Source organism: Poromitra crassiceps, assembly GCF_964638095.1.
Source record: "Poromitra crassiceps genome assembly, chromosome: 1".
NCBI classification, from domain to species: Eukaryota; Metazoa; Chordata; class Actinopteri; order Beryciformes; family Melamphaidae; genus Poromitra; species Poromitra crassiceps.
In genome coordinates, this window is record NC_139623.1 from 19,783,162 (window position 1) to 19,802,112 (window position 18,951).

Below are 18,951 nucleotides of genomic sequence, written 5' to 3' on the forward strand. Positions count from 1 at the left end.
CTCTTTCTCATTCTTTCTTGCACTTAATGTAGGCTACACGGCACCTCGGACAGCTCCGCTGACACAGATGGGGGAAACATTTGGAAATAATTCTAACTACTCTGCTTTGCAAACAGAAAATATAAATACAACAGACAATTCTGTAATGAATAGCTGTAATGAGAGTGGGGTTTGAAGAAGCGCTACACAAAAGTTTATCCAGTTTCTTTCTCTCTTTCTTTCTCTCTCCCTTTCTCTCACATTAAACGATATACATGCCTATAATGTCAATTATCTGAATGAAATAATAATACATATTAATTAGGAATATTAGTAATATTAGAAGCCTAGCTAATTTCGGGGGGGGGGGGGGGTAATAAAACGTTGAGCTATATTAATACAAAGTTAATATTGCTAATCAAAATGTTCCAAAACGATTTTTTTATACATCAAATATGTGTCGACAGCTATCCCATTTGAAAAAGATCTGACAGATATAACTCTGCTGCTGTCTGGATGCTGCACATAAATGGGGATTATTATGATAGCCTAAACTAAATAAATGAAACTGTGCATTGCAGCTTCACCCAAAGCCTGAGAAGGGTTGCCACTGCATGCTGTAATCTTCCAATCTTATATTCTATTGTGTTCTAAACTATTTTTTTCTATATATTCTATTCTCCATTCACTATCCTGTCCCCGGCACTGAATAGGCCTGCTTTTCAAAAGCGCAAGGCGCTAAATTTACGCCAGCTCGGAAGATATCAGTAGGCCGGTATTGAGCGCCGACACGCCCACTTTGGCCCATTCTGGGACTGCGCCACGCCCATTCGGCCTAAAGCGCATTTGGCAGCGTAAAGCCATATTGATATCGTCCCAAAACAGGCGCAAGGCACGTTTTTTTTGCGTTTAAGGCCCGTTTTAGCGCCGAAGGCCTGTGGGAGAATAGGGGCCATTATGTTCTTTGCACTTTACAGAGAGATCAATTAAATGATCAATTAAATAATTAAATGTGTAACACCAGTTTGAGTCTGCATGACCTCATTCTTGAGCACCGTTACATATTGCCTATGTTTTCTTGGAAAAGCTCAATTCAAAGGAATGCATTTGTGCTAAGGGGAGATGCATGGGTCTTCATCATCCTCAAATTGTCCCATATTTGGGGGACACAGTTTGAACAAGATGAAGATGCATGCTACAAGAATGAAATTTTAAGCCACAAGATGGCCAAGTAGATTTTTGGTATAGCGCCCCCCACTGGAAGAAAAGTACCAGCCGCCACTGCTAATCATCATCAGAACGATAGACGACGGGTTCCGAGATTGACTATTTCACAACCAACAGCAATGAACCTGTTGGGCCCTATTCTCCTACAGGCCTTCGGCGCTAAAACGGGCCTTAAACGCAAAAAAACGTGCGTGGTCCCAGAATGGGCGAGAATGGGCGTGTCGGCCTTAAATACCGGCCTAATGATATCTTCCCACCTGGCGTAAATTTAGCGCTTAGCACTTTTGAAAACCAGGCCTATTCAGTGCGCCAGTTGCGCGGAGCGCTCCCCTCTGGCTCTCCTCTGTCACCCTTCTCTGTGTCACTCTCTCCCTCTCTCCTCAGTCTGACAGGCACAATACGACTGTCTCTGTCTGACTCCCTCGCTCAGACAGACACAACACACGTCCCATAGGAAAAAGCAGTTGTAAGTTCACTGCCTGTGAATGTCCCAGCATGCAATGGGCTACTCCATTTCGCTACTAAATAGCAACCAAATGAGCCGAAATAGATATAAAGGTCGATCTAAATAATGTGTAATGGTAACACAACCTGCAATTGTAGAACATTTCAATATTGGACCAAATAAAACATCGAAATGAAAACACCACCCTATGTGAAACCTATATGTCATCCTGGGCCTATATATATCCCTTGTCGATTTAATGTGATGTCCGCTCCAATAAATTGGCTCTACTTCACATTTTAGTTTTACAATAAAAACAGGCGGATCTGAGACAAGGGTCATCCCACAGAAGAGCGACACAGAGACCAAACACAGACCGGAGCCGAGCGGTGTAGCGGTGACCAGCGCTGATCGCCGGTGAAAGCCAGGGGGAAGCCAAGGACCCGCAGCAGAGGGGTAAACGTTTCGACGAGCCCCTCTGTCGAGTTAAGTACCTGTTTTACCCCTGGCTCCGTCCTCCCTGCTTGCACTTTATTCAATCCGGCGATGGCCGGATTTTAATACCATTTTAGCCTTTTAATATTTGTCACTTCCCCCTTGTTTTGATCGGGCCCTTTTATCTCCAGCCAGTTTTTAATCGTCCACTGTCCCATTTTAATTCCCCCCTGTCAAGCCCACCGGGACTCTTTTTTGGCCGTTAGAACAGCTCACTAACTCCTCAACCTCAATCGGAGTGCCGTGTTTATATGCATGTTTTTGAGCTTAATACCTACGGGTTCGTTTTTATAAGAGTGCAGTGGCTGTTGAAACGGATATATTTTTTGATGTGGAACTATGTGCATTGAGTGACAGTTAGCTGACGCTATACTTTGGCCCCATCAAGGGAACCGGAGGACCAGGACGGGAGACCAGAGCCGGAAGCAGCGACGATTGGACTTTTTAGCATAGTACTGGACTTGGGGCCGGGCCGGGGAAATCATTTTAATATATTTTTGTAATAAACATGGTTAACTTTTTACCTTGGGTTTTTAGTGGTTTTTAACTCTGCTCACTCCTGATTTTAAAGAACCTGTGTGACCACCTCTTTTATTCTTAATGAGTTCCTAGTCTCTTTTAAAACTAGGTGGCGTTGTCGGCAACACTTTTAGAATATTAACCAGGTTTTTTATGTGGTTTTAGCCACGTTACACAAAGATTTATCTGAATTGATATTATCGCTATTATAACGTACTAAGCATATAGTGGGCAATTGCAGAATTATGGCCAGATATTAGCTACTGTGAAGCAACATTAATGTTAATCAATGTATAACCACCCCATTATGTAACTTTTTCATGTCATTCCCTGAAGCATACATTGTATTTCTTACCCCTACAGCAACGTTTATCTTGGGTGAGTGTGGCATTGTGGCGTGCTGCAAGGTCTTGTGGATCTCCTTCAAGTGGACTGGTCTTCGGTCTCTTGTCCAGCAGCTGCAGATGTCATCATCATCATCATCATCGAAGTCTTTATCCACGTTATTGATGATTATTTATAAAAAATCTCATTGTGTAAATATTTTGTGAAAGCACCAATAGTTAGATAAGGAAACCTCTCTTTGCATTTTATTTTGTTTGGTGTTTTAATAAAAGTACTTGTGATATCTCACGTGGCTTTGATTTACCATTGCAAATTTAGCCCAATTTGTAGAAAATGCAGATGTGAACAGGTCTAATGACAAATATGGAATATCACCCAAGGAAATACCACGGTTTAATGCCAACAGATAAACCATACAGATTTGTTGTAATTGTGAACACAAATAAGGGAGCAGAGACATGGTTTTCAAGTATAACACAATGTACAACTTTTATTCAAAGACACGATTGAAAAATATAGGTCACTTGCATTCACCTCAGACAAGATGGGACACTACGTTAAAGTCTGAAATTTACCTACATTTGCTAGAAGAATTGACATTTCAGCTTGTCACCTGATGTCACTCTAAATGGACAGTACAGTAGTAAGGATTTTGAAAGTTTTGATGAATCAATCCAAGCCAGAAACAACATAGCTGTGAGCCTTTTAGAATTCAAAAACCTTACTTCCAACAATTAACTAGCCTGCAATAACTACTGCACAGTAACATGTAAAAATATTGAATGCAACAGTCTCGTTCTGGAGGGAACCCCTCAGCTGAATTCACGTTGGAATATGATATCAAGGCTTGATACATTTGATTTTACTCATACAGCAGTGTGGAGCTTAACATCTAGCTAGGTAGCATCTGGAATATGATATCAAGCCATTAATGTCAGGTCTCAGTCGCATTCACGTTAACCTCTTAACGTCTAGCTATAGCTAGGTTATATCTGGATTATGTATAATATACAGTATAATACTACGGGGTCATGACATTCACGTTAACGTTATAGCCTCCAAAAATCTAATGTAGCTAGCTAGCGTTAGCTAAATAGGTTACATCTGTAACCACGCTGAAATGCGAGTGCATTAACGTTAATATTTATATTAGCTAGGTCAAACACACCTTAACGTCATGATGTGTGTGGTCGTTTTTGATTAACATTAAGTCCACGATCAAGTCTAGCATTTCGGTATATTACTACCTCTTAACATCTAGGTTAGCTAGCGGCCATACACACCCAGCACAGCCACCCCAACCTCCAGGCTGCCCCACTACCCAGGCTAAGAGCCTCTCTCCCGGCCATACACACCCAGCACAGCCACCCCAACCTCCACGCTGCCACTACTACTGTAGCTAGCTAGCTAGCGTAGTAAGGTTACATCTGTAACCACGCTGAAATGTGAGTGCATTAATGTTAATATTTATTATTATTATTAGGTCAAACACACCTTACAGTTATGAGTGCGGCTGTTTTTGATTAACATTAGCGTTAAGTCCATGATCAAATCTAGCATTTCGGTATATTCAGTGTGTGAGAAAAGGATAATGTTATCATGCTAGCATTATTAGCACAGAATGTATACAGTCCAATTTAAAACATTAGCAGTGACCACCGACAAATTCATTCACTCACCGAAAAAAGTGGAAACCACCTTTCTTTGAGGTACGGTTAATACAACCAACTGTATCGCAAGAAAACATATTTACTGTCCAATATTAACAAAAAGACCGCAACACCACAAACGCGACCAGGTCAGACAATTAGCCTAACGTTAGCCACAGTACTAGCAAACAGGCTGGGCTGTGGCAGCAGAGCTAACCTCGCGTCACCAGGCTCTTCTACAGCAGAGCAGCGCTCACTCACTCGGACACGCCCTCAATTATGCATAACTTTAAACCCTTATCAAATGTAAACGGGCGTGTTATGAAAAGGTGAAATCAGCTATATAGACCGGCAACTAGTCTCTTCTGTTCTTTGTTGTTCTTTGTTATCTTCTTTGTGTGTCCGTCATCTTTTTGTACTTTTGCAAAGCGGCCTTGGGCTCCTTGAAAGGCGCTATATAAATCCAAGCTATTATTATTATTATTATAAAACCGTGTTAATGACCAGGCTGTATTATGTTTAATTACAGTTAGAAGTTGGGCATTTAAACAGGAACAACGGGACTACTGAGCCCTGCCTCAAGTGGCCATTTGAGGAATTACAGCTTAAATAAAGACTTCCGCGTCTTCAGGGGAAAGGGGGTGGGGTTGCCCCTTGGTTATAACGAGATGTTTTCACGTTATAATGACATCTTTTCTCGTTATTATAACATACCAACTTATCTCGTTATAACGAGAAATCTTTCTTGTTATAACGAGAAAATGTTCTCGTTATAACGAGATATGAACTTTTCTCATACGGAGATGCCAACCCCATGTTATCCATGAGATAGGAAGAAGAGAAAGCATCCTGCATTGGATGAAGGTCTTCCAATAAATTGGCTCTACTTCACATTTTAGTTTTACAATAAAAACACATTTATGCAATGACTTTACATAATGTAGGCTATATTTATGTGCATATTGTTGGGCCAGACATATTGAAGGAATATTGATATTGAATGAAAGACATGTTGTTTGAATACTGGCTGGTATGTGGAGACACTGGGAGCACACAACCCCCACATACCTGGCCATTTGGGCCAATTTGAATACCACACCCGTGATAAGAACCACAGGGGAGCGAGCCGATTCCTTTGTCCCACAGCAGCGAGATAAGGGGAACCAATCGGTGTGCCTAAACCACAGCAAAGACACGCCCTGCACCCCAAAACATATACAGGTTTGAAGCCTGAAAACGTCAGTTCCTAAGCAGCCTAGCTGCAGACAGGTCCTCCTCTGAGAAGTTCTAAGTGACTAATCGTCGCGACAGGACGTGCGTTTGTATCCCGAGACAAACCGCCCTTCCCCCCTGCCCGAATCCGAGCAGCCAAGGCCGCAACCAGGCCGACGACCTCCACATCAGGGCTAAGCTAGCTCTGATATCCTGAAACCGACCCGCATCGCCTGAGTGCCCTCAACCCGAAGAAGCGAGCTGTGAGGTTCCCCCTTTCCTCCACTGAGACGACAGCAGATGCAAGAACCCAGCGTGGCCAGCTGAGATCGACTGCCTACTCTCAAACCCCCGCTCCTTCCTCCGCTTCTTCCTCTTCGGGACAAGCGGCCGCCCGCTCCACGAGCACCCCTCCTCCCCGCTGGAGGAACCTTGCGAGTCCGACCGCAACAAACCTGCATCCGCGTTTGCAGAGCTGAACGAACAAGCCAAGTAAGCAGACTGAATTGATCACTCAAGTCCGGGCTTAGAATTGTTTAGAGTTAGATGACATATATATCGATAGATATACATGATTGACTGATATGATACTGTGAATGAATCTGTGACTGTTTATGTCTGACTGTGACTGTGGGTTATACATGCATTACTGAATCCGAGTGTTTAGACGCTAGCCATTTACTTCTTCACCGATCCACGGAGTGGATCTAGTATAGCCAACGAGCCGAGAGGAACTTGTTTCGCCAATTCAAAGTCGATTAACTAATCGTGGCGAAGTAAGAGCCTCGCGGCCCTGTTTTCATCTAGACGGTGTTATTTCTCCCTCACGGGCACGTACGCAAGCGCGTGAACGGACCCTTCCGCTATAAATACTCACACACATAGCTACTAGTCGGCTAACCGCCATTTTGTGCCGAGAACACATTCCCTTAGTCTCCATCTTGGGCCGATCGCCATTTTGGCCCGAAAGCACACTCCTGTATCCTCCATTTTGTGTCTAGTCGGTCCTTCCGGGTCGGCCATTTTGAGGAGAGACCCCTCACTCACACACACACACCCACACACACACACACACACTCTGCCTCCCTCTAGTGTTCATCCGGTGCTTTACACTTTTGATGCAGATAAATATCCCCACCTCACATTTATCGACCATGCATTGAAATGTTTAGAATGTAACTCAGTTATAACTTGAATTCATTGACTGTATTGCCAATCCCTCTCTTTTATTTTATATATAATAAATATTGTCAACTTTTATTAGAATTCAACTGTTTCAGAGTGATTTTGTGGAATTGTGGTAAACTATTGTCTAAGGTGTAAGAACTCTCCCCTTTCAGATTAGACTAAAGGTGATTCAGATTAGGTCCGGCGATTAAGCCGGTGGTGCCCCTAGGTTAATCCTTATCAAGGATTACATATTTGATTTTAATAATTTTATGAAATATTAATAATTTTCGGATTATTAATATTTTATTTTACCTAACTAAATTCACCCAAATAACGAGCACAACAATATCCTACCATCCTAGCAGGGGAGAGAAAACGATATCTTTCTGGACAAACTTTCACCAATCTAATTAATCTCATCATATAGGGATGGGCTATATTTTTCTAGCTGATGCCTTTAGAACATTCTTTTCACTTTGATCTTGCTATAGTGTAGTGTATTTACATGCTTGCAGTATTTAAACTGCAGTTAGATTGGTTTGAGAAGCATAATAATATGGAATAATAGCCTATATATGGAGACAGACAGACGGGATGAAGGGAGGGGGGGGGGGGGGGCAGAGCGCTTGGCTTTGTCTGGTTTTACTGGACCACTGGAATTGGAGCTTTAAAGGCAAGCGTGTGATTCGTTTATTGCACTTATCCAATGAGCATGACGGTGCATAATTTTACGCTTAAAAGGCGTGGTTGTAATGCTTTAGGCTGCGTGTAGCGCCAACACCAAGATATCAAGTGCGCTGGTCCACGCCCACTGATCAGGGCTGCGCCAGGCGCTCGGCCTAGAAACTACGCCGATGCAACGATAGGGGCCGTCATGTTTTACCCAGTTAGCGCAGCACTTTTTTTCTTCTGTTCGGTGGACGCTGGCTGTGATCAGGATCCTGACATCACCATGTTTCCTGCTGTTTGTGGGTTTTTGGAACATATTGTATGGAAGGTAAGAAGTCACAATTTTCTGTTTAACACCACTTCACCGGCCCATTTAAAATTTTAGCCGGGAAGGATTATACTGTATACATACTAAATTTACCAGAACACCCTAGCGATTAGTAATAAAGTCTCAAATTATATTTTATGATGCGATATGCCGATAATCAAGGCAAAAACAAATTGCCTGATTTTTTAATGGACCTTGGTGTGGTAGGAGGGCCTTCAGCCTCGGCTGCTCCTGTGTCTCTGCAGCTCTGCGGCTGTTTAAAGCTACATGAGATATTCTGTGAGCCAGGACCCCAAATTTGGGCCACCAGCACCATCTCGGGGAATTAATTTTCATTGTGATTTTTTTTATTTTAGACCTGATTTGCCTCATAGCCTCATACATGTATCTCCCTAAGTCCCTCGACTAATAGGTTCGAAAAGTGTACTTTGCATGAGGTTATGAATCGAGTGATAAGACATATTTAGAGGCCACCACTGCAATGCTATCACATATTTTCTAGGGGTTTCTAGGGGTCTCTATTGTATGTATAAAAAGTAGAGCGCGCACATCCACTCAAAATGCAGGTGCAGGACAAAAGCAATGAAACATATAAAAAGAAATAGAGTCCGCACAGTGCTCGACTTGCTCCCAGTTGATTTATTTTTAACGTTTCGTTCAACAAGGACCTTCTTCAAGATTCAAGATTTCAAGATTCAAGATTTTTATTGTCACTCCATCGTACAAGTACCACGTGTGAAATTCTTGTGCAGTGGACTCCGTTTACGACATAGTACAAATAGGCAACAAGCAATAAGTAATAGGCAATAAGAAATAGGCATCAATAAGCAATAAGACAGCAATAAGGCAATAAGAAATAGGCATCAATAAGCAATAAGACAAGTCGGTGGCTTATACGACAGTGGCATATTCATTGCACATAGGTGCACATGTCATGTGCATACGTTAGACGTGTTCAGACATTCCAAATTCGACGTTTTATACATACATGTGCAAATAGCATGTACCTTATTAAACATACACTTAAATTTACAATTAAACGTTAGGCACCTTATTAAACATACACTTAAATTTACAATTAAACGTTAGGCATCCGTAATAGTAGCAGCTGCAGTACGGTATGGTATGACTACTGCACTATTTTGTGCATATTAAGGAGTCTCGTGGCCTGCGGGAAGAAACTGTTCCTCAAGCGATTTGTGCGTGTTTTTGGAACCCTGTATCTCCTCCCTGAGGGTAGCAGGGAGAACAGGCTGTTGTGGGGATGGTTTGTGTCTTTGATGATCTTCAGGAAGATCTTCAGAAAGAAGAAGGTCCTTGTTGACCGAAACGTTAAAAATAAATCAACTGGGAGCAAGTCGAGCAGTGTGCGGACTCTATTTCTTTTTATATTTCTCTATTGTATGTACCTTTCCAAAAATTTAATTAATCCTCCCTGATAGTACCGATCAACGCTACTGGCTCACAGACTAGTATATGAGTAGTCTAGACTTTCTCACAATTAGTGTTCAAAATTGCTGCTTTGAAAATGAGAAGAACTCTCACCTTGCAGGGCACTGAAGTCTTCCCAGCGTGTCCTCCTCCATGGACCCATCCTGGACCAGAACCGGCCTGCTGATAACCAGCCTGGCACGGCCGCCGTGTCTGGGTGAGGGCGCCGTGGACACCCCCCTCAGCCTCAGCTTCTCCATCTTCCTCAGCAAACTGGTGCCCTTCTTCCTGGGCGGTTTCTCTGGAAAACAACGCTCGGCTTCCAGGCTAACGGTCGATGACCCTCCGCCGCTTCCGCCAGGAGAGGGGGGTCCGCTGAACGACATGTCCAGGGACGGGGTCTTGTTCGTGGAAGAACAGCGGGAAGAGCTCCTGCTGGTCTCCTGGTCGTCCGTGGTGCTTGTGGCAGTGACGGTGGGGGTAAGGGGGCGTCTGTGGCTCTTGTGGCGCCCGTCTTGGCCCTCGCTCTCTGTGCTGCTGGAGCTGTGGATGGAGCAGACGTCATGGTGGTTGGCGGTGGCGGTGGGACTGTCGGAGGAGGGGAGGAAGTCCATCTGGGAGTCGAGGCGTTGCCAGCGTTGCGTCCGCCTGTCGTAGCTCCATTTGGGGCTGATGGCGCAGGAGTCTTCCTCATCGCAGTCCTCTCCCTGGGGGTTGGAGAAGAGTGCTTAGACACACACCTTCACACACCTGAGTGTTTAGAAACACATATTCACACACCTGAGTGCTTAGACACACATATTCACACACCTCAGTGCTTAGACACACATTCACACACCTGAGTGCTTAGACACACACATTCACACACCTGAGTGTTTATTGTTTAGACACACATATTCACATACCTGAGTGCTTAGACACACATTCACGCACCTGAGAGCTTAGACACACACATTCACACACCTGAGTGCTTAGACACACACATTCACACACCTGAGTGCTTAGACACACACATAGTCACACAACTGAGTGCTTAGACACACACATTCACACACCTGAGTGCTTAGACACACATATTCACAGACATGAGTGTTTAGACACACATATTCACACACCTGAGTGTTTAGACACATAAACACATATTCACACACCTGAGTGCTTAGACACACACAATCACACACCTGAGTGTTTGCACACACATTCACACACCTGAGTGTTTTTAGACACACATATTCACACACCTGAGTGTTTAGACGCACATATTCACAAAACCTACACTCAGCTGCATACAGACAAGACAAAAACATTAAAATTGGAGTGACACTTGGGCAAACAGAGGACAGACTTTCTAGGCTTGCACAAAAGCAAACACATGCTGACCAACGCACGCTAATATCTGTACACACGCACACATAAAGAAGTATGCAGGAACACATGCAAGCACGCACATGTTCACACATTCCCACATACAAAATTAAAATCATACAGCCTCTTTACAACTGGCATTAAGGTGCATCAGATAATGTAATAATAATCAAATAGCACAAAAATGTATCTGATCTAAGATCTGATCATCCAAACCACTCTTGGAGGCATTGGTCAGATTATCAACAAAATGTAAACGCAGTACATCTGAAATTCACACACAGGAGCTACAGTACGTGTACAGAGATTTATATCTTATGCACGGATCCAACCAGGATGCACATTGCACACACAAAACAAAGAGGCTATACCGGAGACCTCCTCCTCTCTCCCACTGTCTTTTCTGCAGGACTTCCCTTTCTCCCAGACAGGGAAGAGAGAGACAAATAACTGACAGACAAATTGGGGTGGAGGAGGAGGACCTATAATTTGGTATCAGTCAGAATGTGTGATGCTTATCATGGAGGTTTCATGATGCGTGTTTGAGTTTGTACGGCGTTGGCTCCCTTTCTCTCCACTCACCCTCCGCTTTGACCTCCTTGGCTCCAGCCTCATCTCCGCGCATTTGTTTAAAGTGCTTAACCTCCTGCATGGAAATGAGCCAGAGGAAACACCATTGCGGTTAGATGAGCACAACAAGAACAAATATATATATAAGCAAATATATTATAAATATATATCCTATATATTTTTTAGATTTCAGCCAGGCAATTTTTTTTACTAACACATTGACTGCCAGCCGTTTTTTTTTTGCTGTAGGTAGCTTTTGCCAAGCCGTTTTTTTGAGGATTCTGGCTCATTTTACAAGAGCCGAGGATTATTTTCTGCTTGGAGTTTGTCAACACAAAGTTCACAAAAGTACTAATAGAATGTGTGCTTTCTCTGTCTAAAAGAGTTAGTTTGTAGAGTTAGTAGTTATGTAGATATTAGCCGTTGAGTACAGCATGGTTTTAGCGTCTGAGAGTGAAAGCTGAGATAATCGCAGTTTTGTGAAATTCAATCAAACAGGCAGAACAGTCACTTTAACCATTTATTTTTGGCATCAGTGAGAGATCAGACATCCAAACAATATAGTTCCGAACGCCCTCTCCTTCACCTCCTCCCTCCGTGGGCGTGTCTAGTGGCTTTCAGCCTGCGTTTGTCACAAGCGAGTGCTCTGCTGCTGGGAGTTTGAGCAGCCTCCCTCCCTGGCAGCGAGTTTGAGCAGCCTCCCTCCCTGGCAGCGAGTGTGGATAGGTCTCACTCGTCTCTTGGGTTTGAGAGCCCCGATGAAGCCCCGTGCGACTCTAGGCTTTATGCTGCCCACACAGTCCATTTCTGGAACCCCCCACCGCAGCAGCGCGAAAGCGTCCCCGCCTACAGTATGAGAATGAGGCTCGTTCGTTTCTGACTGTAAAATCGCCAAGCCATTTCCTTGAGAATGGAGGAAGCAGCCGCGGGAGGCGGCTGCTTTTGGTTGACTTTATCTCTGTCGGGAGAGGACCGTCGCCACCTAGCTGGTCGGTAAAATAGATTATACACATTCAATACTTCCAATATCTCCATAGGAGACGCGGGGGGCATTGATCCACGTAGCACCGTCAAAAAAAAAAAATCGATGGCAGTCAATGGCAGTGAACCGCTGGATTTTTTTTGACGTATATATACGTCAGTGGCAGTCAACGTGATCATTTACCAGCACCATAGCTGCTGCATCACATCGCTAGCTTGTCTCGGGAGCAAGCAGGTTTGGCTGCGGTTAGTCATTGGATGGGAGAATCTGCATCTGGTGCTGAAAGTGTTGGAGGACCAATAGGAGGTGCTCTTCCCTCTGGTCTCATGAATAATATCCCCAGTCCCCAAGGGCAGAGACAGGGCCCTGTGGCTGAGCACCGTCCTTCAATTGAGATGTTAAACCGAGGTCCTGACCCTCTGTGTTCAATAAAGATCCCATCGGCACTCATCACAAGAGTAGAGGTGTAACCCCGGTACCCTGGGGGTGTAACCCCGGTGCCCCGGTGTGGTGGTGTGGTGGTGGTGGTGGTGGTGGTGGTGGGGGGGGTAACCCTGGTGCCCTGGGGGGTGTAACCCCGGTTCCCTGGCTAAATTACTTAATTGACTCTTTCAGTCCTCTACTCTCCACTGAGATAGCTAATGTGTGGGTGAGCATTCTGGTGCATCACCCAGGTGAAGCGCTTTCAGTGCACTATATAAATTTAACAACTGTGTTCTCACACTTAATACTAGGGGTGTCACAATATATCGTCCCACGAAATTTCGCGATAGTAAAACGTCACGATATGTATCGTTGAGATGAAATCTCATATCGTGATTTTTTTTTTTTTTTTTTTTTTTTTTTTCCAAAAGTAGACAAAGAAACGTCTTTGTTTGTTGAAGTTCAATGTGTGGAAAGTAGTTCAGTTGAACAAGTCTCTGAAGAGACACATGAGAAGTTATACAGGAGAGAAACCATTCAATTGAGTTTCTGGCAAAACTGTTTACTTGACAGGAAAAACTGAAGATGCATAAAAAATAGACTAAGAAAAGTCTTGTTGTTTGAGTTTGAAGAAAAACTGAAGATGCATAATGAGAATTTATACTGCTGAGAAACCTTTTAGTTCAAAGTAAATCTAAGTGACGGTGTAACTCATTCTATTTCAAGATAAGCCTTATCTCCAATCTCATGTTTTTTCTAGTTGTTATTGTAATAACAATTTCCCACAACAGCATGTTTTGTATTTGTGCATTTCAAATAAAATACTACTTTTCCAGTCATATATTGTCATTATTCAAGTTTAAAAAAATATTGTTAAAATCGTATCGTATCGTATCGTTATCGTGAACCCAGTATCGTGATACGTATCGTATCGTGAACTGAGTGTATCGTGACACCCCTACTTAATACCCTTGTAGACCTCTGGTGGTAGTCTGTGTATTATGTCTGTATTTGCCCGTAGCTACCATTGAGGACACCAAGGTTATGACATCGGTATTTTCTAAAAAAATATATATATATATATATATATATATATATATATATATATATATATATATATATATATTTATATATATATATATATATATAGAGAGAGAGAGAGAGAGAGAGAGAGAGACCCTGCCCCCAGATCTATTCATCTGTCATTGATGTTTTAAATCCCTCATAAATAACATGATATATGACATAGTTGATCAGAAATGCAACAATTTGCTTCCTCTCTGTGTGCTATCTAGAAGGAAGAGACATAACTCACCACAACATTCAAATTCTGCATTGGGGCTAGATTGGGGCTAGACTTTGGGGACAGTTCTATATTGAAGTGAATGGGTAAGTAACTCCCCTGTAAGTGATGTTTGTGTAGAAGGGCTATTGTATTTAATTGAGCAGTATTCTGCCATATGTGACCTGTATGCAGAATATATATTATGTGGGGAGACATTTATTTTTTGTATCATTGTAAAGCAACAGCACAGTAAAGAGGATATTAATCAAATATGATGTCTGTAGTTCTTTATAGATCTAGCCTCTTAATTTTGCTCTCAAAGTGCACCAGATTTAAGCATTTTACTTTAAAATTGAGAATTTCTTTAATCCCCCCTGGACCCCCCACGCCACGCTAAAATGACCTCGGTATTTCTCAAACCCTGGCTACGGCCATTATTGTGCATACTGTATTGTATGTACATCCTTGAATATTTCTATGTATAGCTTTGTGTGGTTGCGTGGTTTTATACTTGATTATTCTTTTTGGGTAGGCTATGTCCATTTGGGTTTTGTTTTGGTGTAGGAGTCGCCTGTGGACAGGTGTTGAAAGCGTTGTGACAAATAAACTTAACCTAACCTAACCAATTTAACCAATTATTTATTTCAAAAATAGGCTATAGATGTAAAAAGACGTGAACTTGTACAGGAGAAGCAGGGAGCCGGTGAAGTGCAGTAGTAGTTCATTACCTGCAGAGTGAATCGAGGGCGTCCTTATCCAGGAAGTGGTGATCACTCTTTGCCCACTCCAAGTCAATGGGGAACCTGCAGTCTGAGGGGCAACAAGACACATGGGAGTGTGCGTTAGCATTAGCGCCGGCTAGCTGTCACTCAGCAAACATTTGGATTTACTGTGCATCACCTGAGGATTAACAGACTCATATTTACCTTTGAATAATTGCACATACTGAGGGAAGCCGGCCGCTCTCAGCCAATCACAGGCCTCCTTGGCCTCAATCTCTGCAAACAGCAAGGAAAACATCGAATGCAGTTACCATCATTTCATGCTCCGCCCGTTTTAAGAGGGAAAATATTTGCTCTTAATCAGTCGCCTGTGTTTAACGTGTAATTACATATACGTGTGGTTTTGAAAAAAGAAAAATGCACCAAACATTGAGGGAGGAAAATTGGAAGCGTCCCCCGTCATGTAGGATATTAATTATCTGTGACACTTTGGAAGAGGCCATTCTAATTACTGCTAATTGGCTAACTGGGGATGGGAGCTTGTGAGAAGGAGAAGAATGTATATGATATAGAATAAAATTCTACATCCGCAATAAATGTATATATCACAGTTTATCTAAACCAAATAAATTGAAGCCATGAGTCTAGGAAGATGTCTTCATAAAAGTATATTTATTACCATAACATTCTCCTATACACTGTGTTATAGGAGAGACTGAATCTCAATGTACACATTTCTGATCAATGTACAGAGTCAAATATTCAGCCGCGATGTCACAATTTGACATAAGCTTTATAGGCAAAGGAAGTGTGGTATATGGCCCATTGACCCTTTAATAGTTTATATTATCTTATATTTTATCATTAAGAGAAGGAGTGCAGTTATGAAGTGTAGTGGTAACTAAATCAGTGTTAACTAAAGGGAGTTGAGGCTAGTGAGGCAGGGGCAGGCAGGCTCCTCTTTGAAGCATTGGAATGGAGCAATAAATAGACAGCTGAAGACACACACAGGAGTTTTAACAAAAGGATTAGATAGCATCTCAGGGGGTGACTAGGAGATTTACACACAAAAGTACAGTTTAGGGGGTTACGCACACACAGAAGAAACAGAGGCTTGTTTATGAGAGGATGAGCACACATGCTCAAAGGCACTCAAGCAGTGACATGCAGCATTCTGTTGGGACACTAGATAGTGGCTTTGTTTGTGAGAGGACAGGAGAAGGGGGGCAATAACCCTGCAAGCCACCGTAAAAGCAGATAACACCATTTGGTGGGGCCATCTAAGCAGGAAAGAGCAAGAAGCTGTGCAGGCCCTTTCAAAGATGAAAGAGACAGCTGTCAGATGGGGGTTTGATCGACAGGTGACACACTGAAGCAGCTTCCCAGAGAGCACATACACATTTAGGGAAGGAGCTGATTGGATGAGAGGGTGGCATAGGACAGGCTGAAAGGAGAAGGAGGCTGAGCCTAGGAAGTTTTTTTAAATACAGTGGACACAGGTTCAGAGGTTAGAAAGAATACCCTCAAGACCATCTTTCTCCATGACTCTTAGAGAGCCATGTCAGATATCACATGCAAATAAAATAATACTTTAAATAGACATCATGTTTCTGTGGTTCATCTCTTCATCTCTCGGTGCATTCAAAACACGACAAAGTGGCGAGCCAGACGGAGATGGTTAATCGGCGGCCAGGATGGAGCAACTGCACGGCAGGTGAGTAGGCCTATTTCTAAAATATTGGGATGCGCTGTGTGTTTGCTCTGTCTCGCCGACCAGCACGAACGCTAGTAGGGAGAGAGAAGTGAAGATGGGACTGAACTGTTTAAAGTTAATGCAATGATTTTAGAATAGTAGAAATGTTTGTTAGTTTTTAGTGAGAATAAGAGAGACTTTTCAGGGTTAAACTGGCACACAGAGTCGGATCTGATAAGTAAGGCAGATAGCCTAGCTAGCTACTGTAAATGAAGACAGATATAGACTTGGAATCACATAATGAAACCAACACGCTGAACATCGTTTTTTAGAATGAAGTCAGTGTGGGAGTGATTGTGTAATAACTGCTTTGATTAAGTTTTGCTCTAGTAGAAATGTTTGTTAGTTTTTAGTAAATTTGTCTAATGTAAACTAGGACAACAATTAATAATTAGACTCCGCCCTCCAAGCGTGATTAGAATTATTGATTGGTATTGCTTATGGATTTATGGTCTGATCAATCATGGCTATATAAGTAATACGGTCTGAAGCCGTCGGTTGCCTAGGGAGTAATTAAATGTGTGTAAGCGATTTGGGAAGGCAGCTGAGAAAACGCAAATTTAAATAGATTGATTGTGGGATCACACAAACCGTTTGGCAAAAATACGTGTGCAGTTTTGGGGAGATTAAAATGGAAAAAGGAGTGTCTTTCACTCTAAAAAAGTTGGAAAAAGTCGCACGGTAAATAGATCTTGGGGCCCAAAAGCAAATAGTCAGAGTATAAGAGATATGGAAATAAGAGATGAGATTTTAGAGATATTGAAACGCGCGTTTGGTAATGTGTTATTGTTTAGGCTGTGTTATGTGTTAGGCTATGTGCTGTGTGTTATGTTCTATGTGCTATGTGTTATGTGTAGTATGATAGACTATGATTGATTGAGTATGTGTGTGTGATCTGGCCAGATCGTGTGAGTGGTGGAATAAATGAAAGTAAAGCAATGTTTTAAATGGGTTTAATATTATAATGTCAGCGCGATCAGATGAGATCAGATGAGATCAGATTGGGTACTTTGATTGCCACGCAACCAGTTTGGGGGTGATGGCTGAGAGAATAATGATAAATAGGAAAATGGTCTCTCAACAGTGGCTAAATAAACTAGATTGTTAGTCCAATGCGTACAATAAAAGGTTGCCCCATGGCTATATTATGGGTTATTCATGTAATGTTAGTATATTTTAATAGGACTGATTTGAGAAACTGAAGAGGATCCAGACCAGTTTGCGTGATGCTAAAGCAGTTAGCCATTTAGCATGTAGTAGCAACTTTGTAAGATACTGGTCGAAATAATAACTAATTAAATTATATTTTTAGTCTAATGGGTAGAGTAGCAGTTCGCGATATCCTCACATCAAAGAGGACTGCTGAGATAGAGATAATAGTACATTTGAATATAAATTAAATTTGAGTTTAGCGAACGGAGAGAAGCTAGTGGAGTGCATCATTCTGAGAGGCTCCGGGTGGAAATGATGGCTGGTGATTTACGTTCCGTCTGAGGAAAATGCGTTACGGTGTGGTCGATAGGTAAAGAAAATATAATATGTTATCAGTAAATAGATATAGATATGATGTTGCTATTTGATCAGCGATGGAATAGCGCTAAAGGGATTAGGGAGTGTTGGTTGTTTATGGCTGGTTGCAAGTTGGCGAGAGTATACGAGTGTGGATTTCCTTTGGGGATTTTCAAAATAAGCAATAAGAGTATAAGTTTAGCGGGGGATCTTGCTAGAATATAATAAATGGGTTTTATAATTTGTGGTGATCGGACCAATAGGAAACTGATTATAAAATGACTAGATAATTAATATATATTTGGCCAGCGCATTATATTTGTCATTCATAGGCAGGGGAGCTGATGGTTTTATGAGGGACTGGTGTGTGGAGAGTGGAGCGTGGTGATGTGCGCATGAACGTCTATTGTGATTCTGGATGGGACAGCTATGATGGTGCGTGGCGATGTATGATCTGAGGAGCGTGTATGGATTGGTCACAATGTTACAACTGACGCTATTGTGTATTATTTTAACAAAGCGTGAATAAGCAGACCTGAAATAGCCTACTCGGCTACATAATTAATAGGAGGTTGTTACAATGAATGGTGCGTGGGGATACGGGGCTGTGAGGAGCCTGGGTTGAGAGCATGTGATTAGTTTCAGTCATATTTTGTTAAATCCATAGATTATTCGCCCTAGAAAAGTGGATTCATATTTTGTCATAGTGTAAAAGAATGACCTTAATGTGTGAATGAGGATTTCTGGGAACATAATCATGTATCAAGCTGAATAAATATTGGTTAAAAAAGATGAGTTTTACAGATAGGTTATAGCTTGCGTGCGGAGATAAGATGGCTGGTTTGTGTCTTGAGAGAGAGGCTGTGAAGTGGT

The 18,951-nt window shown here is 42.4% G+C and overlaps 1 protein-coding gene across 1 annotated transcript in view; it reads right to left on the reverse strand.

Annotated features, from left to right (window-relative positions):
* Positions 1–15,114, reverse strand: part of LOC310776174 (rho GTPase-activating protein 7) — a gene marked incomplete at both ends in the record, with an annotated part of 178,808 nt that extends 163,694 nt beyond the window's left edge. Inside the window, 4 exons of the mRNA XM_083636356.1 lie at positions 9,584–10,176; positions 11,417–11,480; positions 14,823–14,904; positions 15,021–15,114. Of these exons, the coding sequence (XP_083492482.1) occupies positions 9,584–10,176; positions 11,417–11,480; positions 14,823–14,904; positions 15,021–15,114 (833 nt within the window). The remainder of the gene's footprint in view (positions 1–9,583; positions 10,177–11,416; positions 11,481–14,822; positions 14,905–15,020) is intronic.
* Between the last annotated feature and the right edge of the window lie 3,837 nt (positions 15,115–18,951).